Source organism: Columba livia, chromosome 20 (assembly GCF_036013475.1).
Source record: "Columba livia isolate bColLiv1 breed racing homer chromosome 20, bColLiv1.pat.W.v2, whole genome shotgun sequence".
Lineage (NCBI taxonomy): Eukaryota > Metazoa > Chordata > Aves > Columbiformes > Columbidae > Columba > Columba livia.
In genome coordinates this window covers 7,775,891-7,803,515 of record NC_088621.1, presented here as the reverse complement: position 1 = coordinate 7,803,515, position 27,625 = coordinate 7,775,891, and the positions used below count along the sequence as shown (strand labels likewise).

General features: G+C 45.5%; 1 protein-coding gene across 7 annotated transcripts in view; it reads right to left on the bottom strand.

Moving 5' to 3' along the window:
* Nucleotides 1-27,625, bottom strand: part of CLIP2 (CAP-Gly domain containing linker protein 2) — an 83,951-nt gene that overhangs the window by 18,364 nt on the left and 37,962 nt on the right. For all 7 annotated transcript variants that reach the window (XM_065036496.1, XM_065036499.1, XM_065036495.1 and 4 more), the window contains 6 exons: nt 15,162-15,700; nt 8,122-8,246; nt 4,386-4,599; nt 3,229-3,426; nt 2,303-2,406; nt 1,135-1,195 (listed from right to left, as the gene is read on the bottom strand). In XM_065036496.1, the coding sequence (XP_064892568.1) occupies nt 1,135-1,195; nt 2,303-2,406; nt 3,229-3,426; nt 4,386-4,599; nt 8,122-8,246; nt 15,162-15,700 (1,241 nt within the window). The remainder of the gene's footprint in view (nt 1-1,134; nt 1,196-2,302; nt 2,407-3,228; nt 3,427-4,385; nt 4,600-8,121; nt 8,247-15,161; nt 15,701-27,625) is intronic.

Here is a 27,625-nt window from a genome sequence, read left to right as displayed (position 1 = left end):
AGGTTGTGGGTTTTTTGTTTGTTTTTTTTTCTAAATATATCTGCTAACTAACCCATTGTCATTATTCCACAGCCAGGCTTCAATCACTGAAGCTTACACAGGGACACTCTGCTGCTCTGAAAGGGTGATCAATCACCCTTCTCCAAAGCACTTGGGGAAACCCACCAGCTAAGCTCAGGAACCAACAGAAACCTGATTTTGCACCCACACACTAGGCAGAAACTGCAGTTGCTGTCCTTTAGCAAAAGTCTGCTATCAGTGCACTGCTGATATATACCCCGTCAAACACATTACTCTGCTTCAGCTTCTGGATAAAGAGGTTTATACAAGGGGGTCAAAGCTGTAGCAACATCCTCCATCGCCTGGTTTCCCCATTTTCCTGGGCTTTTATTACTATGACTGTGAAGCACAGGAGCAGTTCCCTTGACATTTCTGGCTGTTTTTAACTGCACACTCTAACTAAAGATACAAGAAAGCCCTCTGATTTACACATGTAGATCAGAGCTTTGCTTTCACAGAAATATTTTAGTTTTTCCCCACAGAAAAGCCTCCTCCTGAAGGACAAGCTCCCAATACCACTTCCAGTTCACACAAATTCACTGCAGCAGCATTGCTCTGAGCAACTGCTCTTCCAAATGAAAGAGCATCCCAGTGCCAAACCTCACACTCGTGGGAGAGGACTCCACATGAGGATACTGCAGCTCAAACGATACATGGATTTCGGCTGGAATAGAACAGCACCCAACTGGGAGATTGTGAGCCCATTAGCTGCCAAAAACACGACACTGCAGGGACAGTGACTGAGCAGTCACTTCATTTCTACAGTGGAAAAACATATGTTGAAATGCATTCAGATACAGTCAGATTTTAACATGGCTTGGCAACTCCTGGCGTCATTTGAAGCCAGGCTGGCTACATGTGATTAATTCTAGGCAGCTCTTACTGTTATTAGTCATTGGGCAACACATCAAAGAACAGTCTTCACAGTTTACACCACAGTGTCCACAGCATGTCCAAAGCCATTGATAAAGTATTGTTTAGAGATAAGCAAAAGGTGAAAGAAGTTCCTCAAGTGAGGCCCCACATGCAGTTTCAGGTTTTGACCCCACATTTTGGTAGGGGCTTAGGAATTACCTCCAGATCCCCCTTCGTGATGGATTCTTCCTCCACACGGAACTGCAAGTCCTCCACTTTCCTGGGGAGAGGAAAAGACACAAAGAGAAATCAGTAACACCCAGATCAGCAGCCCATTTTCAGGCAGCCATCACGCATGGGCCTCCCCTGCACAACTGAAGTCTGAGAGCAGAATACAGACAAACTTCATGTACAAACAGCTCAGCTGAACAGCAAGATGAGCTACCCTGGCAGAAAAGCCTTCACCAGAGATTGTATAGGCCAGTCATGCATAAATGCACATAAAAATCACATGCACAAACACAGAAGTGCCAAGGACTCTTTTGCAAAGTCTAAAGAGAAAAATCCAGTAATGCTAAAAATTAATTCAATCTTCTGCTAAACTCAGTGCTTTTTGCTCTCTTTACTGCTTTTAAAAAGGCAATAATGAGGCTGCTGCACTGGTAGCCAGATGTAAGGACCCTGATTCTGTTACAGATAAAAACAGCCATGAGTGTACATTTCTAACTTCGTAAACAAACTTCTTTGTCTAAACCTCCTCTAATGAGAGGAGGCATCTGCTGATATTTAGGAAAGAACTCAGCTGTCTTGGGTTAAAGGGTCTCCTGGAGCTGGGAAAGTGAGCTGCCTAACCAGGAGAACAGGGAGACTTGTGCACAAAAGAACAATTTGTCCTCAGGAGGGGCATCATTCAATCAAAATCAACGCTGTTTTCTGTTACTTAATATGTAGAAATGTCTTTCTATTCCCACTGAAGAGCTTAAATACATGTATATGGAGCAATCAGACACCAAGAATGACAAGTAGATCTTCAATCTTATCCAGAGAGGAAATGTATGCATCAGCATATACTCAGATGGAGCCTCTGGGATGTGGGGCTGCAGTACGGCTCCACTCCAGTTTGACTTCCCTTCCTCAGAAGGAACATCCTTAAGATCAGCACATCACAAACAGAGGACAAAGAAATGATCTGTAGCAAAGCCAGGTTGTACAGAAAGGTTAGGGGCCTGGGATGGCCCAAACCGCAGTTCTGTTTATTATCCAGTGCTGTTATTATATACCATATCCCCAGCCAAGAACATCCGAAGGCAAGGCTTTGTCACTGCCCACACCCTTGCGATCCCACCTGTACTGAGTAATTCCAGTTTACACAGCGACACGGCTTTACCTCTTCTCCTCTTCCAGCTGATTCAACAGCTCAATCTTCTCCTTCTGCATCACATCCACCAGGGCTCGTGCTCGCTGGAGGTTTCCTTCTGCCTCCGTGACATACTGCAGCAAAAAAAGAGCCCAAGCCACAAAAGTTCACAATGCTTGAAGTACAGAAGGTTTTGATGATCTGTTTCAGAAGATGGTATCTGTTTCAGATAGATGTGTTTCTGACAGGCTGGTGTGGCCCACCACACCAAGATAGTGTCACCCCTGCTCCCCAATAGCTGACTGGGGTTTACAAACATAAGCAAGGAATTTAGGGCAACAGCAGTCATTGCAGAGCCATATACTGACAAACAGCAAGACACAACTCCTCTCTTTAAGCAATTCACTGCATAAAAACTCATTTTTATAAATGCTTGTTTAAAAAAAAAAAAAAAGCTAAAATGATCAGCCTGTTTTCCTTGCAGATCTCCTAAATTTACTAATGTGATAAAAACATCCCCTCTGGCAGGAAAGCAGCAACATATGAAATGAGCTGATGTCCTCAGCTGTGCCTGATAGCATCAAAAAAAAAACCACTGCAATGCAGTCTCAGCCAAGGCCACATTGGGTGGCTAAGGGGAGCAAGTTTGCCCTCCATTTGCACTTCAGCATTCAAATGTATTGATCACCAGACACAAACTATTTACTGTCCTTTTCCTGGCACAGCCCTTTTTCTGCTCCTGGCTTGGGGCAGAGAGAGCACGTTACACTGGCAAGAGCGGAGAAAGAGCCTCAGTTTAACCTACTGTACAGGAACCTGTCTGCACATCAGACACGGAAATTCAGATGCCAGGTTTCACATCAGGAAGCTATAGACAAGTAATGTGATCACAATCTGAAACTCTCAGAGGATGCCAGATATTTGTGTGCTAGTGATAAAGCCATGCCACCCCATACCTGCTCGTGCTGGGCCTTCATGATGGCAATCTCTTTCTCCACTTCGCAGATGTGGCTGGTGGCTTTGGCAACCTCAGCCCGCTCCAGGTCACGCTCTGCCAGCAGCTGCTCAATGTGCTGCTGCTTCTCCTTCAGTGCCTCCTGGAGAGCTGTCGTGCCAGAGATTTTCCGGGCATATCGAGAAGAGGTCTCCGTCAGCTGGAAAAGAGTTAAAAAGAGACAAGGGTGAAGCTGTGTCCTTCCCAGTCCAGGATAGCCTGAAGTCGCCTGTTAAATCTAGAATACAGCTCACCTACTGATCATTTATTAGGCTGTACAGAGCTGCAGTTCCAGCTCTGGACCCTGCACGTGGGGTTAAAAAGTCTGCAAAACATCTGGACACTCCTAGCAGGCTCAATAGCTCTGCTACGCCACAATGAAAGGACCATGTCCCAAAGGACAGGACGTGGGGTGGGTACTGGGTCAGGAAAGATTATCATGTATTGTATCATCTGCCTTCTCATATACATATTATTGATGACCTGCACCGGTGCAGTCCCAAACAGCGAGCTCAGCTGGAAGGAGTGATCTCAGTTGGAGATGCTGTGGGTTAGCTGGATCTGCTCCCAGTAAGGGATACTGCACCCTCATCCCCAGCCAAGAAGACTACAGGCGCTATAGAGCACACACTACGGCAGACTCAGAGCTTTCCATAATATCCAGTGTCCACCTTCCTGAGTCCCTTCCAAAGCATATGGCATGTGATCCAGGATGGTGTCACCCTCCACAGTAAAATACAGTCAATGCAGGAGCTTTTGCACATCTGTTCAACACAGCAACACACTGCTGTGCAAGCACGCGGAACAAGAAGCAATGGCGTTTTTCTGCAGGGATCCTACATAAAACCTGCTCTTGACAGTGGAGCTGAGCTTCATCCCATTGCAAACAGCAGTTCTGGCTCTTTAATGGCCACAGTTGGCCAGTGTTTGTTACAACTTATGTCTATGCAGAGTCCTATTTGTAAGGTGAGTAACAGTATGCCAAACTCCTCCCCTCTCATCTCATTGATGGGGAAGGAGCAGCTGCACTGAAACAAAACTCCAACCCTCCCACTTTGCAGAGCCAGGTCACAGAAGAAGCGATTCAAGGCTGCAAAGTCTCTGGAAAGAGCTACTTACCAGCCCGCTGCGGCTGGGCCTGCCCCCCACAGACGATGCCACTGAGCTGACGGAGCTGATGGAGGAGCTGCTGGGGCTGTGGGTTAAGGCAGACACCCCCATGGCCATTCGTTTGCTCTTCTTCGCCTTGGCGGGGCTGGTTGATGGGAACCCAATCCGGATCACCTTGTGGATGGGAGCAAAGAGGCCGAACTTGGGAGGGCACTGAAAATACCTGTAAGACAGGAGATGCACCAAGTCAGAGGTGGTAGAGCATCCGTCTTGCTCAAGTCTCACCGAATGGCATTGCTAAGCAATACACAACCCTGGTCCTCAGCTCATCTCTTGCTGCTTTGTTGTGACACTGTTTCCTGCATGCAAATGGATGGATTATTCTCCTTTCCTGCCACTTAAGAATAGTGGCAATCTTCATGTTTTCACTTGTGGTGTTTAAGCTGGGAAACCCAAGATAATTGCCACACAGCAGCTGCTGCACACTTGGGTGAGATGCCAGGAAAGACCCATCTGGTGGCCTAGATGGGACAAAGACTCCAGTGCATAACACAGCGAGAGCACACGAGTTCCTTCCTGACCACAACAAACCAACCTGCCCAAAACTCACGTGTGTTCTCCACCCTGCTTTGCAAGAAAATTACACAGCAAAGCATGTCAAATGAAAGGATCGGAAGCGCACCGCTCTGTATAAACATTCTTCCCATAAAAGAAAAAAGGCAGCTCCTAATTTCAAAGCTAAAAATACCATGACAGCAAACCCCAGTGTGTGCAATCTCTGGGTGGCAGAGAAAGAGAAACTTGTTCCCATGCAAACAAACCTAGAAGCAAACAAGGGAGGATCGGATCATTACACTGCAAGCTCTTTTCCACAATCACAGCGAGCCTGATGATTATGTCTCTCCAGAGCCCTCTTTCAGAATCCAAGTGAGCCAAAATCCACAGTGTCAAATCTTGGAAACCCCTTCAGAGCTTGGGATTTTCTGCTGCTGGCCAGCTGCACTGCAGCAAGGAAAACCAGATCATCTCCAGGCGTCACATCCACTCGTTTCAAGGGAGTAGTAAATACGGCAAACTGTCTCCATTAAGAGTTCTTTCTCAAAGGCTTCATAGCAAGGTTAGGGGAAAACACTGGGCCATATAATAGTCTGTCTTACATTAACATAAAAAACAGGTCCTAATGAATAAATGGCACAAATCAAGCTTTGCTAGCACAAGTCTCCTCTCTCCAGATGTGAGCAGCTGCTTCCCCCATTTCCCTTTTATTTTTAAGTGCTGGCAGCCACGTGGCTGCATCACAGGCAGACCCCTGTGTGCTTGGGAGGCCAGAGAACAGCCTGATCTCCAGCCACATGAGAAAATAACTCCTTTTCAAACATCTGCTCAAGCCCGATTTTTTCTATAACTTTATTTAAAAACAAACAAACAATAAAACCAGCCCTCTACAAACCAAGATCATCCAGTCTCACCTGCTTGCTGCCAGCACAGGCTCTTGGGTTTGGATAACCAGCCATACCACAGGCTGACCTTGCTGCAGAACAGAGACTCAAGGAAGAAAATCAGTCTGACTTCTTGCAAACCAGCCAAAACCCTGCTCAGCATCATCTTCTCAAACTGAAGTAGGTACAGGTGGACCAACAGCACAGCCCCTTCCACCCATCTAAGCTGTACAACGATGCCAAAGGCTGAGTCCCTCAAAATCCCCCCTGACAGCTCTTAGCAAGTCCAAACTTGCATCACTCTATGTCTGCTCATTTTCTTTTAGTCCAGACTGGAAGTGGTTGCAAATAGTTTTTATAGTTCGGAAGCAGGCATTGGGTCCAGAACACTTAGCAGCAAAAAAAAAATAATAATAATAATCTGCTTGAAACACAAGAGCTTCTCTCAGTTGGTGCTGAGGAGCTCTATACTCCGATTACAGAAAAGAAACAGGGAAGGAAAGTGGCATTGTGATGGCAACCTGCAGGTCAGAAACAGCACAGGGAATTTTGAAATAGATTAAAAAAACACCTTTCAGTGTCCAAGGTCTGTAGCTGACATGAGTCAGTTTTACTATGTTGGCTTCTCCAAAACTCTGCTGTTGAAATCGGTACATGCTATAAGAAAATCAAAAGGTTGGATGAAGGCTCAGAGGATGAACTGGATGCTGCTGCAAACCTGCAGCCAGACCCTCAGTGGACAGAGAGCACTTCAGCTGGAGAGTCCACACGTGCCACTGCTGTATCAGCTGGTGTCCATTATTGCTAGAAGATCTGCAAACTCAGCCTGGATTCAAGGGGCAGGGATGCTTTACAGACCCCCTTAAGTCTCCTGTTTAACCCAAACTTCTTAATTCACTCCTGCTCCCCAATCCCTGCTGTGGAGCCTGACTTTTCCTGCTCTTGATAGAGTGTGAAACGAAAGAGAAGCCTTGCAGACAAGGCACATACCATAACAGCCTCAGCCAACATGTAGCAGTTTCAGAAGACAGATGACTTCCAAGAGCTGGATTTTCAAAACACAGCAACCAAGGTGCAAGGACAAGAGGCAGAGAGAGCACCCTAACACTCACATCTGCCTTTCACATGCAGAGAGACAATAAATCATTTCTGAGCACCCTGAAGATTAAGCTTAGAGATAATTTGCAGCGTATGGGACTTGGATTCACTCCATGACTTATTCTCTACCATCCCAGATATTTTCTTTTGAGAAAAGGCTGGAACTCAGCCATCTGCTGCCAATCATTTTCTGTTTTCCTGTCCTGACATTGAACAAGACATTGTTCCTCTTATTTTAAATGAAAACGCACAGCTGCTGGAAAAAAAGGAGGCTGACCCGTCACAAAAAACCTTTATTACAGAACCGGAGATCTAACAAGGAAGGAACTCTCAGCTCCTCAGTTTCAAAGCTAAATCTCACCTCTAACACAAGATTCCCTTAAGAAGCTCCAAGAACTCAATAGTATTTCCCACTAAATGAACATGTGAAAGATAAGGAATCAGTTCCGCCTGTATTTGAAGCTGGGTCCAAGTGCTACTGTAACTCAGAGTTGAATGTCCCCAAGTTCAAGATCTGAGGCTGGGAGTCATTCCCTTCTCTAACTTTTATATGAACAGAAACAGCTTCCCAGCAACCCTGTGAGATGTCCCCGATGAGTTTTATAGACACTAACAAGGGCTTTTTTCGAAAACAAATTAGTGGATATGCCTATGGAGGCAGAGGTATAAGATCCATCAGCAGACAGTTGCCTCACTGCAGAACTACTACAAGGACAATGATGACCAATTGTTCTTTTAGGTCTCTGGAAGTTTGTCCCCAGAAAGAACAGAACAAGCAACGTTAAGCTGAGAAAAAGAGTTAAATCTTTATCTTCTATAGTTGTAACAGGGTGAATCACAGATACTGTGCAAGAAACAAGTTTATGAAGGGAATGCGTGGTAGAACACAGAGCTAACACAATCACAGGCTCAATTTCTTGCAAAAACTAAATCCCAGTATAAGTTATCTTCTCTCCCTACTCTCTCCTGTTCCCTGAAGCCACTTAGGTTACTTCTTTACAGACCTTATCTGATCCTCCTTTAAAGTGCTCCAGTGATGAGGTTTCTATTGATCTCCCTGTAAAACTATCCCAAAGCTTACAAAACTCAAAACCGAACTCTTTTTCCCAGGCCACAATGTCCAACCACACACACCCCGAGTCCTCCTCCCAGCTCCAGGAGGTTGTAGGACCCTACAACCCCAGGCTGGGTTTGGGAGCTCCCAGTACCTTGTACCAGCAACCGCCCCATCGTTCTTCCCCAGGGGTTCGTCCAACTCCACACCACACCACTCTCCTTTGGCAAAATCCGTCTCTCCCACGTAGCGCACAACTCCTGTCTTGGTCCCGCCAACCTGTTGGAGATAAGATGCCAAGGGTTAGGGACAGCAGCACCAGCACTGCCAAAAGGGGACTAAAACTGGGACAGCTATGGAGAGAGGAGGGGGGGAAAATAGGACATCATCAGTATTTTATGTTTCAGATTAATAAAACCAGAACAGATCGTTTCAAGTATCAAGTTCTCCCGGCACTAAAGATGTCTCTCCAATAACTATTACACAAAGAAGTTGACTAACTCCCACTTTTGGACCTGCCTGCAAGATGTCAGGACAAATACAATGAAAGCCTATTTCAAAGCATCAACTAACTGCACAAAGTTCCTTGTGAGGCCATGAAGGAGTTTAAGCCCCCAAACACAGCTTACACTCGCCTAGGATCTGCACTAATGTGGTTTCAGTTCTGAGCTCTGTCAGCCGGCAGTTCTGAGCAAAACCAGGACAGGACGTGAAAGGGACAAGCTCAGCCAGGAAGGCACCCGTCACTCTTCAGCTTGTCCCCACGCAGGGTTTGCCAGGACATAGCAAACAGCCCTCCTGGAAAAGCTCTCAAAATAGAGGTGTTTTGTACAGAAAAAAAGAAACTCCACTTTTACCTACACATTCTACAGCAATTCAGGGCGCTAACGTGCTAAGGGTCTCCTCTCACGGCCAGCCTTCCACTAGCACAGATCTATTTTACCCTCCACGGAGAAATAAGAATAAATCACACCTTTTGCTCCCATATGTAGACTTAAAGCTTCCAGCATGCTGAGTAGGATCTGGGAGAACACAAGTGAGGAATGTGTGACGCTGTGTTTTGGTCACTGCTATGAGAGCTCATTTCACGGAGCAGCAGCTGCTGCTGCCTTCGCACTGGAAGCTCCTACAGGTTTTGCTGAGCTACCTCTGCTGAGAACAGACAGACGGAAAAGCACGAGGGTTCTTCTAAAGGTTTGGACTTCGAGTCAATCGGCATATGACCTAAACCTTTTTTAGCCTATCTCTGTTAAAGCTCAGGTTCAGGGAAGAAAGCTAAAAATAAGTTTAAAGTTAAATTTGCAGCTTTATATTGAATGACTGGTGGCTCCTTTTTTTTTTTCATATTAAATTTCACATAAACAAGTATCCACAAAGGAATATTCTCCTACAGGAAACAGTGATAGTCAAATGCAGAAATCTCCAGATTGTGTATTCCAGAGTAGGGATGTTACAGATTTACCAATTCTGACTCCCTAAAAATTCTGAAAATTGCTTTTGCAAAGGAGAAATACTTTTCTCAGCCTAAAAATAACTGCACCTGAGTGGGCTGGAAAACACAGCTCTGAAGTCTGGCCCCTACTTCAAGCCCTGGGAGGTTGTTCTGCAGCATAGAGCTCAAGTTCGTCTTCTGTATTTCTGTCCCTAGGGATTCAAAGCGCTGTTCATGGAAAAACCTTTACTGATGTTCTCTTTGCTATAGGAAGGAGGAAAATATTTGCCACAGCAGGACAAGAACCACAAGAAAACTTTCTGGACCTACACTGCATCCAGGAGTAAAAAGATGGTTCAGTTTCAGTATTAAGTATTTGGCAAGTTACGCATTGGAACAGTTGCAGTAAAATTCTTTTCCTATCACTCACAGTCAAACAGCAGTCCTCTTTCTGATTTATTTGAGTTTATACAGACTTAGCCTCTTAATTTTAATACAGTGATTTAATGCCATTCTAATGCATCTCTTTAGCTGCAAGTTGAACTCAATATAGGTGTAATTCATCTTAACATTCTTTATAGGACCTTATCATTGCTCGTAAGCTCCCTCAATTTTATTTTTGTTGTGTATTAATTACAGATATTGAGCCACCTTTCCCTTACTGAGCAACCTGATCCTCTGACCCCACAGATCCTCATGTAAATGCTTTAAAAGCTCGATATCTGGTGCTTCTACTAGAGGGTCTCACTCCTCAGTTGCATCTCCATAGATATCACTTATTTTGAGAAAGCTGTTTTCAAAGAGGAGAGAAAAAAAACAGCCCTGTTGACTTACTACATGTGTATCTAATTGTGCCAATTCTTAAACTCTCAATAAGAGAACAAAATCCGCACATCAGCAAGGATACCAAGCACAGACAATGTGATTCTCTGCTTCCAAAGCAATGCATTTTATTTTCTCTTTCAAGCATTAATTATTCTGCCATCTTTTCTATAAAGCACACCCTTGCCATACAGCATTATCTGCTACCCCAAGCCAGGATGGACACATCTGGGCTCTCCACATAGGCTGTCACACACCCCAGCACTCAAACTGCTTCCTAACTTCCCATCTTTCAGCAGGTGCGCAGGAACTCTCGCAGATGGAGAGCCTAGAAAATTCATCCGACTCAGACGCACAGATTTATTCAGGCCCAATAATCTTGTAACACTGCTAAAATAAATAATGCGTTCTGGAAAAAGCCAGCTGGCAGGTTGTATCAGTGCATGAAACGCTCTCATCAAAACAGATGTGTATGTTTCTAACAGACATTTTAATAAATCAGAGGTATCACCAAAAAAAACCACACCAAATCAAAACCACAAAATTAAACAAAAAGCCACAACACCAACATAACAAAAAGCAGCTAAAAATAGCTCCTTCTTGACACTCTGAAAACCAGAAACAATATTGACATAGTGATATAGGATGTTTTGGTTTGGAGGGTATTTTGACCAGCGTGGACATTCCGAGTTTCCCTGTTTCAGGTAAAAAACCCTTAAGATTAAGCAAGCTGATGGTGTTCCACCCTCTCCAGCTGGATTCATGCAGCCTCTGATCTCTTGGAAAGTTCAGCTCCAGTTCTCTGCCTCATCTGCGATGCCCTTTTCATGCCTTTGACTAAAGACCATCTTCCTGACCTGGCCTTTCCTCAGCCAGATCTGTCTCAAGAGACAGTCTTGGGCTTGACCTTCACAACAAAACGAAGCCAGCAATATTTAACAGGTCTGTGCCCTAACTGGCAATCAGAAAAGGAACACGCATCTATTAAAGGAGGACATCCACATGCCTTCCCTGCTGTACCAACTGTAGTATCACTGACATCACCTTTTACTATGTTTTTCTCATCAAAATGACAAAACTGGATCCAGACCAGTATCCTAGGGCTGAAAAGACAATGATGCTAATCCTTCCAGACACTGCCTTCATCTGAGCTGCTAGTATGTAATTTAAACAATTTACCAAATTAGCGCCAGGCCATACCTCCATTTGACTCCCTCCAGCCTGCTTTTGCTCTTTTCCCCTTATGTCCTCCCTGCTCACCCTGCAGCAGTTTCTTGCTCTCTGCAAGAACCTCTTAACAGTTGTCCTCAACCCAGGACCCGTGGGCAATGCACTGCTCAGAATCCACTCTAATACTGCTCAGAGAGAAAAGAAAAATAAAATCATAAGTGTCATTCAGGGCAGCAGGGACTGTTCCCCGCCCTGTCATGCACAATTCGGGGGTCAGCCATGGCTGCAGATGCCTGCTTGTGCATATCCCCATGCAGAAACCACAGAGATTATGCCGTGCTGTCTGCTTAAAATGCCAATTTACCTGTCTAAGTAAGTGTAAAATAATGATCTGTAGGTACAAGGGGGTAAATCCCACCTGTGGGAATGCATGTCACCACCTTCTGGGGCTGTGTCCCAGCTGACAGCCAGGGACGGCATTCAGCGAGCTAGTGCTAAGGTGGAGATCTGGCTTGTGCTCAGGTTTGTAAATACAACTTAATTCAGGTGGCATCTGACCAGCAGCAGTTTCATCTCTACCAGATATTCACTATCTCATCTGTTAACACCAGACCTGCATTTTAGAGTGAAGAGAGAGAGACAGCCAGGAATTACAGGACCATCCTCCTCCCTTTGTGAAGTTACAGGAATTTTTATAGTTTCTTTTAATCCAGCCACTTATCTTTGCACCTTCCCATCCCCACAGCACAAGTCAGCATTGCACAGGGGTGAGGCTGACAGCACTGCTGATGCAAGACATTTGTGCACATTTATCTGTCAAGCACCAGTAAGAAAATAATGTCCTAGGGATGTGGTATAAGCGGAAAGCCTAGAATTACAGCATCCCCTCCTGAGGCTCTCTCCTATACAAAGTCCGGCCACGCTAATAATACAGTTTGTTCCACCACAGGCCACTTACAACTCCTATTTAATGACAGGTATTGCACACAGAAGACAAGGACTGGCCAATGCGTCAGCCCAAATGAATGGTTCAGAGGATGCACAAAAATCCTCACAGGGTTAACGTGGCAGCAGGACAGGGCAGTTGCTTCGGGCTATTTATTTCCTCTTAGTTCCACTGTAGTGACAGGGAAGCTTGCTCCTGCAACAACAGCAGTCACGCTGTATTTCACAATTTTCTGTGATGAGGAAAGAGCTTGGACCAAGAGACCCAGAAGGTGTTTAGACAAGGTTCTCAGGGACATGTTTTAGTGCTAGAGTTGGGTTAGGTTATGGTTGGACTCTATGATCCTGAGGGTCTCTTCCAACTGAAGTTCTATGAGTATGTTTTCCTGTCTTTTGAATCCTGCAAAGAATCAGAAGAGTTCCTTCACATCACCTCACGTACCTTCACAGCAGCAAGGCTTCGGTCTCAGGCACTGAAATGGCCCAAAGCAAGCTGGCAGCGGCAGACCAAGTGGTTGTCTCCACCAAGGAGAAGGGCTTAGGCTGCAATTCTGCTTCTAATGGAAATGCTTATTCACTCAGGTGGTTAAAGGCTTTCTGCAGCTTCAGGCTGGCAGAGCAGGGTTGGGGTGAGGGATGCGAAAGAAAAGGATGAGATTAGTTTACTCATGAGAATTTTCTCTCATTTGTCAGGAGCCAGGTTGAGACACACCACAGGCAAAGACTTTCTGTGGTGTACAGATTATCAGAAAGTGGTTAAAATCACACACTCAGGGGGACCCCCAGAGTCTATTCCCACCAGCCTGTCCCAGCACTCCTGCCCGTCTGTCAGCTGAGGTGCCGATCACCCTTCGTAACCTCCCTGCTAGTGATTGCTGCTGCTATTCCTGTACCTCTTCTGGGTTTGATCACCTACAAGTTGTAGCAAAGTCACAAACCTAGAATACATCTGAAGAGTATCTGGGGCAACACCCCACAGCAACAGAGTCAATCAGCCACTGGGATACAACCTTAGGCACCCTTATACCCTTAGGTAGTCTTGCTTATTGCTACATTTCAGTACTGAAGAGTGCAATCCCAGTTAGGAGACAGAAGGATGGTTGAAGGGCAGAACACTTCTATTATTAACAGCAATTACTTTTTAAAATTATTTTTCATTTAGATTGCCATATAGAGAACAGCCGCTTCCTTCCATCCTTAAGAAAGCCCCCACATCTAGGGGGGAATGAGTGCAGCTGCTAAGAAAGCCTCCCCCCAAACCACCTAAAATACATTTCCCTAAGCAAAAAAACCCACAGCAGACATTCCTCCCAAGCAGAAAATGCTCAACTGCTCCATTGCTCTGTTTCCATCCCTTCTTTCCCTGGAGAAAGGCAATGAACCCACCTCACATTAACAGCAGCACTTCAGCAATTATCACACTTTGAGAAGCTTCATTCTTACTGAAGCAGAGGTTAATTGTTCCGCATTCATTTGCCAGACTTCAAGAGATGAGTTCTACAATATTAGGGTGGGGTTTTCATCTCTTTAATGCAATTTTGGCATCTCTGGGAAAAAAGTACAAGTTAGTGCCAAAGGCAAATATTATCTAATTCTTCTAATGGAAAGCTTCTAATAGAAGCTAAAAGTCGTTTTTTGCAACTGCTACAGACTCAGAAAGGGCCTCAGAATAATGTAATTGAAAAGCAAAAATGTCTTCAAGCTACAACAGACCTGAATGACGTTCAAGAAAACCACTAGCAGGAAACAACAGGAACGCAGAGCAGGCAGGTATTGGTCTTACAGACCCAAGAGGGACCCCTGCAACCTTGTGTTCCATCCACCAAGCAATTACAGAAAACACATGTCGTCCCTCACTTGAAAAGCCTTCGGTGGATCCCATCTGCCTAAAAGCCATTCTCAAACAAAATCTTTCAGAAAAGCACAGGCTAAGAGTAATAAAGACAACTAAAACTGTACCAGTCCACAGAGGACACAAGCAAAGGTTTACTCAGGGAATTTGAGGCAGCTCAGGTTAACCCAGAATTATTGTTTATGTATTCAGACACCAAACATGATTAGCTGACATCTCCATTACTAAAAAAAGCCATCTGCCAAGCAAAGCACATGTTACTGAACCATAACCACAAATTATTTATTCTTATTATCATTATCTGTTCTTTTCCTGGACCTCTCCTACTGCATGCAAACAATTCCAGGTGTTTCTGTCAGCTGAAGGTTTCCGTAAGCTCATCCATCAGAACACTGATCTCTCCCAAAGTCCTGCCCTTTTATAAAAATAATTGCAAGCTCCTTTCTGTACAGGAAAGGAGTTAGTGTTATATCCAACACATAAAACTGCAGCACCACGAGAGGAGTGACCAGCTAGGGGAGATTCTCACAAATACTTGCAGAGTATGTATGACCACATGCAACATTGTTGGAAATTCCTTGAAAGCCCAATACACACCATTATGGAGAGTATCACTGGATTAGAAAAGAACACTTAATGATTTTTCTATTTCCCTCTCAGGTTTGAGTTGCTCTCTCTCTGACCTCATCCTGCTGCTCAGAACTTGTCCAATACAAGAAACACTCTGGAATATGTTGTCTCACACCAGTGTGAAAATGACAGACACGTCCAGAAGATACAGCATCCCAAATAACAGCAGATGCAGAAGTTCAATGCCCGTTTGGTCCAGGCATCCTCCTTCAAGGCCACTCTCTGTCCCACACCTCACCACCAACTCCATCCTTGTCTCATCCTGAGCCTGACCAGGAGCTCTTAGCGAAGGCACAAATTCTCATCCTTTGCCTTTCTAGGGGGACCCCGCGGATCAACTCACCAGCACGCGATCTCCGAGCCGTAAGTCCTTCTCCCCTTTTTTCACAGACCCACTGTCCGAGAGGTTAGATCCAGACTCGTTGCCCGTCTTCATGGCGCTGTTCAGGACGCTCTCCCGCAGGGGGATGACACGAGTGGAGAGAGGTGGCGTGGCCGTTCCCGAGTGCAGTGACAAGTTCTGAGCTGTCAGGGAGTCCACGGAGGGGGCGTCGCTCCCTGAGCCCTCGGCCACCGGCTGCCGCGTCAGTTTGGACGGTCGCGTAAAAATCCCCTGCAGCGGCTGGCATTCAAAGTACCGCACTCCACCGACGGAGCCATCATTCTTACCCACCGGGTCATCCAGAACGACCCCTGCCCACTGGCCTGGAGCAAATTGCGTCTCCCCAAGATACTGGATCACACCTGGCTTCACTCCGTTTACCCAGACACGTTCGCCCACCACAAAGTCGCCCAGGAAATCATCGCCCACCTCGGCAACCTTTGAACCCGACTTCTCGGTGCTGGTGGTGGAGGTGGCACCCTGCTTGTGTAAAGGTGAGCCTGTGGATCAAGGGAAGAGAGGTTTTGGTATGAGAAGAAATCCTAAAAGGCAGCCAAAACACCAGGAAAGGGTATTTACATAAAAGAGACATCTGGGACCATAAGTTAGGTCGCAGGTTTACACTAGGTGAAGGTTAAAACTTGAGCGACTCCATTACTTACACGTTTTCCTCATCAGGAAAGCAATCTGCACAGAAATCCCCGTACGCTGCCCAGTTTCTGCAGCTCTTGCACACAAAGAACCGACCCCACATCTTCATCTCCCTTCATGTGGCCACTTACCCCAGTCCTGTCACAGCATTGAGGGGTATTTTGCATGGCAGCACTAATAAGCTCAAAAAGACAGGTGTGGCATTAAGTGCTTAAGGATCAAAAGGAGACAAATGAATTGCTGCTTTGAAGAAAGATGCCAAAGTTATCGTTTCATCCCAAAATAATATATATATAAAGAAATAAACGAGTGAGGTACAGATGTCTTAGTACCTGGCGCTGTGAGAACTCCATGTGTCTGTACACAGGCGAACAGTCCAAGCATCGAGAGCCCCAACAAGGGCATTAATAGCTCCTGTGGGACCATGCAGCTGCCTTGGCAAATTATTCCATTTCCCCTGCTGCTGCTGTGCCCTTTGCTGGAGCAGAACCAGCAGTGAGCAGACACCTGGGGTATGCTCAATATAAACAGCACATCTATAAACAGGAAACAGCTACAAACCCCTGCATGCAGAGCCTTCCCAGGGCTGACACACGTGCACTGGACGCAATAAAACAGGCAATAGAGAATGTTCTTATTCCAGCATCAGCCTGTCAAGCCAAAGCCAGACCTCCAGCAACATCTCACTGTGCTGGGAGATGGAAAACTGCAGGTAATGCTGGAAATTCACTGTCCCACTCTTTCCAGCATACCCAGGACTGGCCCAATGTGACTGGTGTCTGAAAGGGAGCAAAGACAACACGAGAAAACGAGGTAGCAGTGACCCCGGTGTCAAACTCTCCTGCCACAAACCTTGAGTTTTCAACTCAGACCCCAGGAGAGCAAAAGAAAAGGACATATGGACATCATTAAAACACTCTGAAGGATAAAGGGGGAGGTTAAGTAAAGCCCTGAAAGCAACTACACAAGGGATTGAGGAAATAAGCTTTGAAAATAAGATCCAGCAAGTCATACATCCCAGACCTTCAGTCACCCTCAGCTCCTGGCAGCACTGAGGTCCCAAGTGTGTTTGGTGTAGAGTGGGTGTGTATGACACTTGGTCCCACACATCCTGTGCTCAATGAAAGCCACCCAGACTCTTCAGCCAAACTGTAAGGTAAAATTTCTGGAAGCCACCAACCACAATAGCCTCATGCACACTCAGGAAGAAATTTTTATTTGTTACCAGACAAGGCTGGCAGAGAAAGTCTAAGCAGCTGCAGAGACACACCAACCTCGAGAACTTCTCTGAAATGAACTGTGAAACTTGTTCAGCCTCAGCCATCACTATTGCTCAGCCTGCACCACTTCTACAGCTCTTTCAGAAGTGTTGGTTTTGGATAAGAAAAGTGAAACACCAACAGGTTCCAAGAAACTCACTAACAGCAAAACAAGGGTACAAAAGCCTCAGGCACAAAGTTGAAAACAAAAATATACAAGAGAAACACTCAACAAAAGATAGACTGAGTATTTTCTACTCCAACCCTGCTGTTACCTGGTGATGCCAATCAAGAAGCCAGAGCAACTATTTGGGTGTCACTATAAGGCAACAAACTCAGTAGCTCACCTGGAAGCCAGCGATGGGGAAAGCTCTTCCTTCCTTGTTCCAGGAGGATCTTGCTCTGCTGCTCAGCCCAACACAAACCTCGCTTGCTCGACAGGACTGTGACTGCAGCTCCTTGCTCCCTCCCTCTCACTGGGACCAGGCTCCAAAACACAACATGCAGTAAGTGGGATCCCTTCCACTTGGGCTTTCCAACTTTACAACCCTATTGTGTTCATTAGCCAGCTCATTCTTTTCAGTTTAAATGGTCTTCCTGTAGGTCACAGCTTTTCAGGGCTGAACAACAGTTTATAAGTCAAAGTCATACACAGCATCCGCTAAATACACATCTTATCCAACTCTAAATCTCTATTTTCCCTTTAGCTTTTGTAAAGCTCAAGCATAACACATTAATAACAACCATGGCAGATCTGGTGCTTGGGGCCCTTTGTGCAAACTCAGCCCATCAGTTTTAGGGGCCCAGTGACAGGATACCCCACAGTGACATGGCACCAATACTTCAGGAGCTGAATGCCTATGAGCCAAGAGCTGGAGATGGTAAAGGTTTTAACCGAAGCTTCAGCCTGTTTGCACGGGTCTTGTTACCGTGTCAATGAAAACCATGTGTCCAAAATCCCTGAAAGCACAAGGTCTTCTGCAAACAGAAGGACTCTTCCAGCTCTTGGAACTGTGTGCTGAAGGAAGAGGCGAAGAGACAGCTTTGTAAGATAAATGAGCAAGAAACCACCCTTCAAACAAGCTCTAACAGCTGTAACAGGAGGAACACAGCACTTGCTCCGGAGCATCAGCAGGAATAGCCTTCTTTGCAGAATCCCACGAGCTCAGCCTCGTGCTATGTTTAAGTGGCATCCACATCCAGCAAAACTCGGCAGCCCCTCACTCCCTCCACATCCTTTGACCCCCTGCAGGACTCCAGTTGCTCATTTCTTATCACTGGGGAAATGAAACAAAAAGGAAAGGAAACTCCTTTCTGAAGTGGAGAAGGGAGAGGAAGAAAAAAGTAGTTTGCACAAGAAGTGGTGCATAGTGAGCGCTGCTTATGTATTTCCTACTCCCTGCAGAACCCTTTTGTCATCTTACTGCTCCCGAGACACATGCCAGGCACCACAACTGCCAGAAGAATCAGAAATGCAACAGCCTGTTGTGTTGCCATGGGAATCAGGAGACAGGCGGTTAATTGATAAAATGGAGGCACATTAGATTTAAAAGAAAGGGGAAAGAAAAAAAAAAAAAAAGAGATATAGCAGAGTAGTGTCTCATGCCAGGAAGGGAGGGAGAAATGACAAAACGTGTGATATTTTTAAAAGAGCTTTACAAATCCCCCAAAGGTCTTTTTCCTTCTCCATTTTCATTTTCAGAGGTTGTTACCCTCCAATTCCACCACATCACAAGACAGGCCGACATGCAGCACAGAGCTCCTAGTCAGCACTCCCTCTCCCTGGCAATCAACAAGCTTCGCATCCACCAGCCCGCAGCAACAATGGTACCAGCCCAGCAGAAGCATCACTGTCTCCAGACCTGAAGCCACTACATCCTCATGGCACTGGCCATGTCAATGCTGTCAATGTCACTAACCTGTGGCAGGGCAGCACACCCTGTGACCAAACTAACGACTCAAAAAGGCTTTGGTGCCAGCTCTGCTCCCAGTGCTTTGGGACAGCCCCATGACCAGGGGACCATAATGCCCATTTGAAGCTAAGATGGATCTTGTCAGCTGGAAAACCCCACTGCTGGCCACAGGGCTGCCAGCTAAAAAAAGAATAATGTATGTTTTCACTGCCACAAGGATTAGGTAAGAGCTGAAGAGCCATTAGAGCAGGCTGCTCAGGTAACAACACAGTGATGTGGTCTCAGCTGGGACATCAGACACTGTCCCTGTTCAAGCTGCAGCCTGTACTCAGGACACCAAACATTTGCAGTCGATGATTGTTTCCCACCCAACAGACCACCACTAAGAGCCAGAGGTGTGGAATAGCGATGTATTGTCTTTACTACCAAGCACCTATCACCTCCTGGCTCTGTGTTTTTAGCCGTTGCTTTTATATTGCAATTCCTGTGAGCCTCTCTCGGCCTGCAATACCATTTCACCTGCAAGCATAACCTACAGAAATATGTGAAGGACAGCAGAGCTGATTAGAGCTTCCCCAACAGAGAGGGGAACAACAGACAGTCCAGAGCATCCACTATCAAACCCTCAGCTCCTATTGACTATCGAGGCTGGTCTACAAGCAGGAGACAGGGAGGTACAACCTGCTGCACCCCCAGGAACTGCCACCAGCATGCAGGGAGACTTGGCTGCATCCAGCAGTGTCAGCAGCAGCCACACAGTCCCACAGGAGAAGGACTGGCTGCTGCCTTCCCAGCGCTCAATGATGGTGAAGACTCACCACATGTCATTTCTAGGTTCCCACACAGGGACTGGAGCTTCCCAAAGCAGCTTGGATTACATAAACATGACGGTGTTGGCAATCAAGTGAAAGCCAGCCTGCCCTGCCGTGCCCAAATTCAAATTATCGAGCACAGCAACGAAGCAGCTGTTTTCTGAAAGATTTATCGTGGCCCTTTCAAGCTGCAAGATAAGGCAGAAAGAGGGAAGGAAAACACAAGAGAAAGCAACGCTTCACAGGCAATAGCCGAATGCCTGGCAGCGCATTGTGGGAGGACGCAGCCCCAGAGATTTATGGCTGACTTAGAAACAACAACTGAAAGCTCTGCAAGTTCAGAGCTGAAAAGTTGGGGCTGTAATCGCCTGTCCCATGGGACTTAAATGCAATGACTGGCACAGAGATGAGCTCTGCATCTGGCACCCTGGAAATGTATTGCCCCTGCTGTTCCCTGGAATAACCCCCATGGCGCAGATATTAAGATGCAAGACAACTTCATCATCACTTTCCCTGGTTCCTTTGAAGAGAGGAGACGTACCTAAAAAGAAACCTGTGATGAGGAGGAAGGAAAAGAGGACAATAAGAAAGCGAAGAAGAATTATGAATGAGCAAGCAAAAGCAAATGAGAACCACTACAAAGTTTCTTTGCACTGAATGCAAGGAGATGCCCGTTGAGGCAGATATTTGTCTTCACAAGGGCAGCTGGGAAGGGCACTGAACCTCAAACAGACGAACAGAACAAAAGCTTTCAGATAAAGGTCTCATTCAAGAGACTGACTGGTACAAAATCTGCTCTGCCACAGGCGAGACGTGTGTTCTTGGAGCCCGCTAGAGAAGGGAAGGATGGAGGACCATGGGGTTTACCAGCTATGCTAGATCAGATTCAGTTTAATTCTTAAAAGAAACAAACAGCAAAGATATATATTGGTTATATGTAAGGTTTTCAAGTTTTTCAAATAAACAATGGCATTCAACAAAACATGCAAAACAGACAGGTTTTGGCAGCAGACAGCACGAGGGAGATGAGTGACTGGCTGAAAATGCACAAGCTTTCTTTCATTGAGGGATAATTAACTTGCAGTATATGGATGGATCTATTCATGTCAAGATTACAGTCTTAATTTTTACATAATTATTATTTTAAACCTGTAAGCATATTCTTTCAACATTCATGTTTCAATATATTACTCAACATTTTCCAGCCTGAAAACAGGGCCCACATATCACACCCCTGGAACAACACCCTGTTTTCTCAGAAAATAACGAACACAAAAATCCCACCGTTTTAATGGTGTTCCAGGTTTGACAAAAAGAAGGGAGTACCCATGCCTTCCTCCCCAGCCCGTGCCACCCCAGACTTTAGAAGCAAGTCAAAAAAAACCCTAGAACTACACTAAAGTAGCCCCGGTATATTACAGAATAATAAACTTCATTCTTCTGTAAATAAATAACAAAATCATTTCAGCTAGACAATATTCCCCTTAGAAGCATTATTCACCATAGCTTAGTCTAACTAGAGGATATATTTTTCCATTTAAAGGAGCCATTAGCTGTAAAGATTCATTAAGTCCTCTCCTCCCAACTCCATATCCGAACAGATTTACCTTGCCCTGACGGTTACAACTACCAAAAGACTTCAGGACAGAAAGGAGAGTTAGAAAGCAGCCCAGGACAGCCCAGTATGATGGTATAACCCACCAGACAGCCCCAAGAACACTAACCGGGGGAGATACACTTACAGGGATGGCTCCTACCCCGCACGGCAAGTTTCCTTCCAAGCAACCACAACCTCCCCGTGAATCACCAGCACACACTCACGCGTCTCCGGCTCTCCAGTTGCATAGCTGTAATCACACCATATGTTCGAGCTTCTTTTATAAAACTAGCACAAAGCAAACTTCTAAGAGTCTTTTCAAAGCAGCCCAGAAAAGCTTGGGAACGAGCTCACTCTAAACCCGCCATGTCTGCAAACCCCGAAACATACGTACATGCACAGTTGTCAGAGGTTTCTTTGGCTGTGGGAATTTGTAAGGCACAAGCGGGGTTTCAGGGCTGCTATTACGGAAGCGAAGACAGCTGCTCTCAGTGAGCTGATCCGATGACAAAAAGAAAGAAAAGGAGGCAGACTTAGGTCTTTAATGAGACATTTATAAATTATTTCCCAGGCAGAGCACTGGCACTAGCACAGAGAGAGGAGCAGTCTCAGGACACCTTCTGAACTACAGGAATTTATCTTGAGTACCCAACATTGTAAAGAGCAGCCAAGCAGAGCGCTTTCTCTCCACGAGAAAAGCATTCAAGCAGCAGGGTTTTGATATTTCACATCCTTTGTAAGTGTAGGATTTTTGCTCAGGCAGCATTCCCACATAAAACCCACTTGGACGGACTCTGGTGCCATTCCTAACCAGCTACTGCAGTAACTGAAAGAGATGAGCAGCCAAGCAGCGCATTGCTCACGCAGGTGCACACAGGCCACTGACTTATTCGCTTCAAAATGACGGCATTAGCTCACTACCAATAAAACGTAGAAGACAAGGTACCAGAAAATAGCCTGGCCTGGTCCGTCGAGAGAGTAATTACCATTTTATGTTCAGATTGGAGCCAGACCAAGGCACCAGCAGCTCTGACAACAGCCTGTATGGGGATTGTAATGCAGGAGAAGTTCTGTGCGTGTAACTCAGGATATTTACTCATAAGACGTAACCCGAGCAGTCATGCACAAGCAGAATGGCTGTACCTCCAACCATCTAGGTGAAATTAAGATTAAATGACCAGGGAAGAGCCTAGTTTGACTTTGGCACAGACTGCCTTTGGGCATAGTACTTACTCCAGCTATATCATAGAATGAGAGTGGTTTGGGTTGGAAGCAACCTTAAGGCTCATCTATTCCAACCCCTGCCACTCCACCAGACCAGGTTGCTCAAAGCCCTGTCCAGCCTGGCCTGGAACCCTTCCAGGGACGGGGAATCCACAGCTTCTCTGGGCAGCCTGTGCCATGGCCTCAGCACCCTCATGGGGAAGAATTTCTTCCTCATATCTAATCTAAATCTCCCCTCTTTCAGTTCAAAGCCATAACCCCTTGTCCTATCACTACATACCCTTGTAAGAAGTCCCTCTCCAGCTTTCTTGTAGGTCCCCTTTAGGTACTGGAAGGTGGCTCTAAGGTCTCCCCAGAGCCTTCTCTTCTTCAGGCTGAACAACCCCAACTCTCTCAGACTGGAGCAGCATTTTGTGTGGCATGACAGCTGATGAACCATGTCACTCATACCTGTGCTCCTGCTGTGCTGTCAGCTAAGGACCAGCAGCACTTCAGAGACCCACATGCCCCCAGCTCAAGCTTGAAGCATCCTTTAATTCCAGCCGGGGTGCAATTGCACAGCTGGAACCTGCGAGCTCAGGCAGTGAGTGTTCTGCTGGCACCTGGGAGCTCCTCCCCATGTGAAGGACTAGCAGCAAGAAACCACATCAGGAAGATCTTCCCTACTCTTTCTCTCTTGACTGATAACAAATCATCATTTCTACTCACTGAACCTCAGAAACATTTCCTAGGTACAAGGCACAAGCTTTTCTCCGAGTTTCCGATATTACTTCACCCTGCTTCCCCCTGGCAGGAGTTGGGCTGATGTTCACAGTGGTGGCTCTTTGCAAGAGCTCACAGCTGAAAAAGTTACTTGCTCATGCTCTGTCTGCAGCAAGTCTTGAGAGAATAAGTACAAAAACGTAACATGTAATAACCAAGGAGGATGGTTAGCTCCTTATCTACATGCTAAGAGAGGCTTGTTTTTGGTGTTTTCCTGGAAGACAGCAGAGAATTAAGCCACTGTTAATCGAATCACTGGGATGGTACCAACAGAAAAGCAAGCACCATGCTTTCTGTCTTGTATGTAGGGCTTTTTTCTCTCCTCCGTAGAAACATGACAGCAACACAATTATATTATACCATGCCTTTGAATGATCCAACTGGAAAAGGGACATTTCAGGGGCCACCTGTAGCATCCCCAGGATCCCAGGGGAACCATAGGAGAGGTGAAGACCAGCACCTCTGAATTGCCACACGAACTTGTGCGCAAGCTCAGGGCTGCACTGTGCTGGAACACAGCTCTGATTCATTACTTCATCAGCCATTTATTTCTGCAGCCATACATCCATGCACAGATCACGCAGGCTATACATGTCCCAGGAAGGTCACACAATAGAGCAATTGTGCACAGATCTGCACTGTGCAGAATGCAGAGTTTGTTGGGCTGGTTTTGTTTTGCCTTATCTAATAAAAAGGATATTTGAGAGCAGATTAACACTGAGTCATCTACTTTATTCCAAATATCTGGCTTAAACAGCTAAGTATCCAATTCAAAAGGCAATGAGCTGTAAATGAACAAGCACTATTTGCAGAAAATCCAAATCACCTATTTACAGCAGATGTCTAATTTTATTTTAAGAAAAAAAATCACCATGATCCAGATTTGACCACAAAAATATCTGAGCTATGATATGAACATAGTAGCCCACAGCATGTATCTCAAACCCAACAGCTGTAAGTCTCAATGATCACCAGAAGTTATGTATTATACCCTTCCAGGGGTGATGGTGTGCAAAGTGAGCAGCAGTGCTGGTGGTGAGATCCATAATGTGCAATGAGAGGCTCTGGACAAAGCTGGGGGAGCCAACCAGTTGAGATACCAGGCACCCCCCTGACTACCCCTGAGCACACAGGATGCTCCCAGTCCCAGTACATTTTACTAGTTTGAAAGACTCACATGTGAACTATCCCCTCTTTCTTACACTACTTCTTCAGTACTTTATCGGATTATTAGTTTTATGGTTTTATCCTCAGAACACACCTGGCTGGGACAGCAGTCAGTCAGTGAGAACAATGTCCCCAAGCCCTTTTTTAGGGTCACGATTTTCTCAACATCATACCATCCTTATCTGAGGAATAAGTGAATATCTTACTGAACCCAAAATCAAGAAAAATATCTGCATTCTAAATATTTTGAGATGTCTGTGTAGACCAGTTCCCCCATTTAACTGTATGCAAAGAGGATGCTCACATGCAGGGTCAGCGTGTGATGGTTAAATCCAACCAAAAGCCCATACTACATAGCAACAGTCTCATGCCACTGTAATCTTATGGATTCTCATCCCAAAATCCATCTGTGCCAAAGGGAATCTTTCCTTTTATTTCAATGAATATTGGCTTGGGCCTCTAATGATTAATCTGCTCTTGCAGGATTAGTTCAATTGTTTGAGGCAGAACACGCAGGAACAGATTCTGCTCCAAAGCTGCACCCTTACTCCGATGGGTGTAACTGCGAGCGTGCTGACGTTACTGCAGATTTACACCAGCCTGGCTGAAGAGGATTTGCTTCATTATATTCAAACCACCATAAGCTGAACATCTGTGGGAAGCAGATTTTCTTTCCCTGCTGTTCTGCGAGGAGCTACAGATAGTGAGAGCCGGCAGGCCCCTGACCTCCATATGCCTTCAGCCTGTGCTCACATCTCCTTCTACAATGAGTGCACTGAATATTAAGGCTTAACTGTATCAAATCCTTCTAAGAGCATCTAATGATTAAGACAATTAAAATCAGACTCCCAGTTGTCTCTAGATGTCACCTGTAAAGCTGATTAAATCAAGATTGATTCAATACCCTTTCATATTGCTTGCAAGGCATCAAACCACTTCTCCTTGGCAAAGGAATGTTGCTAAAGGTCCTTTCCTAATTCAAGAGAGGAGCAGGGGCACCACCACCAAAACCGGCCTAAAAAACCCAGTACAAGACATATTCCAGACAGAGTGGCTCATGAAAGGGACATGTGAGCTGAATACAAGCCCTGTGCTAATAGTTAAACAGTTGGTCCACAGCCATCCCAGAAAATATTTGGCTTCTGGGTAGGCAGTGGAGATTAAAAGCAAATGTGCAGGTTCCCATGAGCCATGAGAGCATCAGTGTCCAGGAGCGAGTGGATTTGTACAGAGCAATGTGACCCTCACGCAGGGCACTTCAGTGACCCCACAGTAGTGATGAGTGAACACACTGAAGCTCTAACGATCGCTCAGCAAAGCTTTTCCAGTGGTTTGTCACAGGTCCAACACCTCAGCTGCGCTGGCCATCAGTCACCACCATTCCTCTCCAATTGAGCTGCACATCAATCCCAAATCACCAAACCAGCAGCTCTCAGACCTTCATTTGCAGTTTTTCCTGTGCAACCCTTGAAAACACACTCCTGTTTTCTTTCAGATAACTGATAACTTCTTGAACAGATGACTGCCTGTGTGTACGTGGATACTCTAGCTGTTGCTACTGATTGATAGATAATCTGCTGATACTGTAGTAGCCAAAGGCATTTGAACTCAAACCATGCTCCTCAGAATCTCCCAGTTGCCCTAGGATGTTGTGGACGCAGACCTGTTCAAACAAAGCAAGATCTAACCAAACTTCACAGACACCGATGACGTGTTTCCAGCAACGATCACTAATCTGACTCGAGGAATATCCAGTCGTGCTTGCAGGATGGATTTAATTGGGGACAGCTCTTAGATGAGAGCTCACAATACCAATCACTTCATGAGGCCTGAACCGAAACAGCAAAAAACAAATCTTTGCTAGAAATAACAGCAGCCTCTGGCCCAAGGACGTGGGGTCTTTTCTCTCAATTTGCCAGTGCACAACACCCCAAGTTAATATTAATCGAGAGCCACAAAGCCTTTGAATAGACAAGAATTAGCTCCCTATGTCTGTGCCAGTCAATCAGCTGCTCCAGACACTACCATCCCATTTCTTTTGTTTCAGGCAAAACAGTAGTTTAGTGTCTTTCACATTTATTTGGGAATGAGAATTCATAGATTGATACAAAATAATCAAGAAGCCTCAACACTCTTTCTTGCAGCTTAGCAAAAAAGCCTGTGTTAAGACACTGCCAAACCATCAGTGATTACCTGAAAATAACCTGTCCATAACATGCCTCTCATTACCAATGCATGAATTCCTCAGCAAGTACACCTTCCCACCCCTGCTTTTACTACAAAATAATCCTAGAGACAACAAAAGTTACCTCTTATTGCTGTGCATCCAGTCAGTTTACTCCAACAAACTCCTGAGAAATCTGAGGGCCGAACAACTGATTTCCAAGTTAATTTACCAAGATGTTGCTATTAATCGTGTTGTGGATAAGTAAAAAGGAATGAAGATTTCTCATTCAGGAAGGTAAGAGCAATGCACTAATCCTACAGAGGAGCTAAGGTGGTGGTGAGATCTAGACTCCTTCAGCAGAATTCATACAAGTATAACTTACTAATGCTGGGGTCTAGATGTGTGTGAAGACTTATCCACATGGAATTGCTGAGTCTCTGAAACTAGAAGCAGCTCTCAGAAGATAACTGCATTTCCAGAAAACAAATCAGAAAAGAAAGTTAACTTCTCCCCCCACCAGGAGACTCAAAATCAGATTCAACCCTGATAAAAAGATTACGGCACACAATTTTCAAAGGGACCTGGGATGTAACCCCAGTCTGTCCAACTCTGTTGGCCTCTTCTCCTTATTCTCCGATACTGGGAGCTGTTGATATATGAAAATGAGAAGGCATTCCCAGGCTCCTGGCAATGCTGTATAGTTTAGCTATCAAAGTATAATTTTTGGCCATAAAACTGTGCACCTGCTGAAAAACAGTTTTGATATTCAAAGCCATGCTTAAATATGATATTTAGATCACAGATACTCTTCCTGCCCATTCAGAAAGATAAGATCCATGTGTAAAATTCAAGATTTAGGTTGGGTTCAGACTG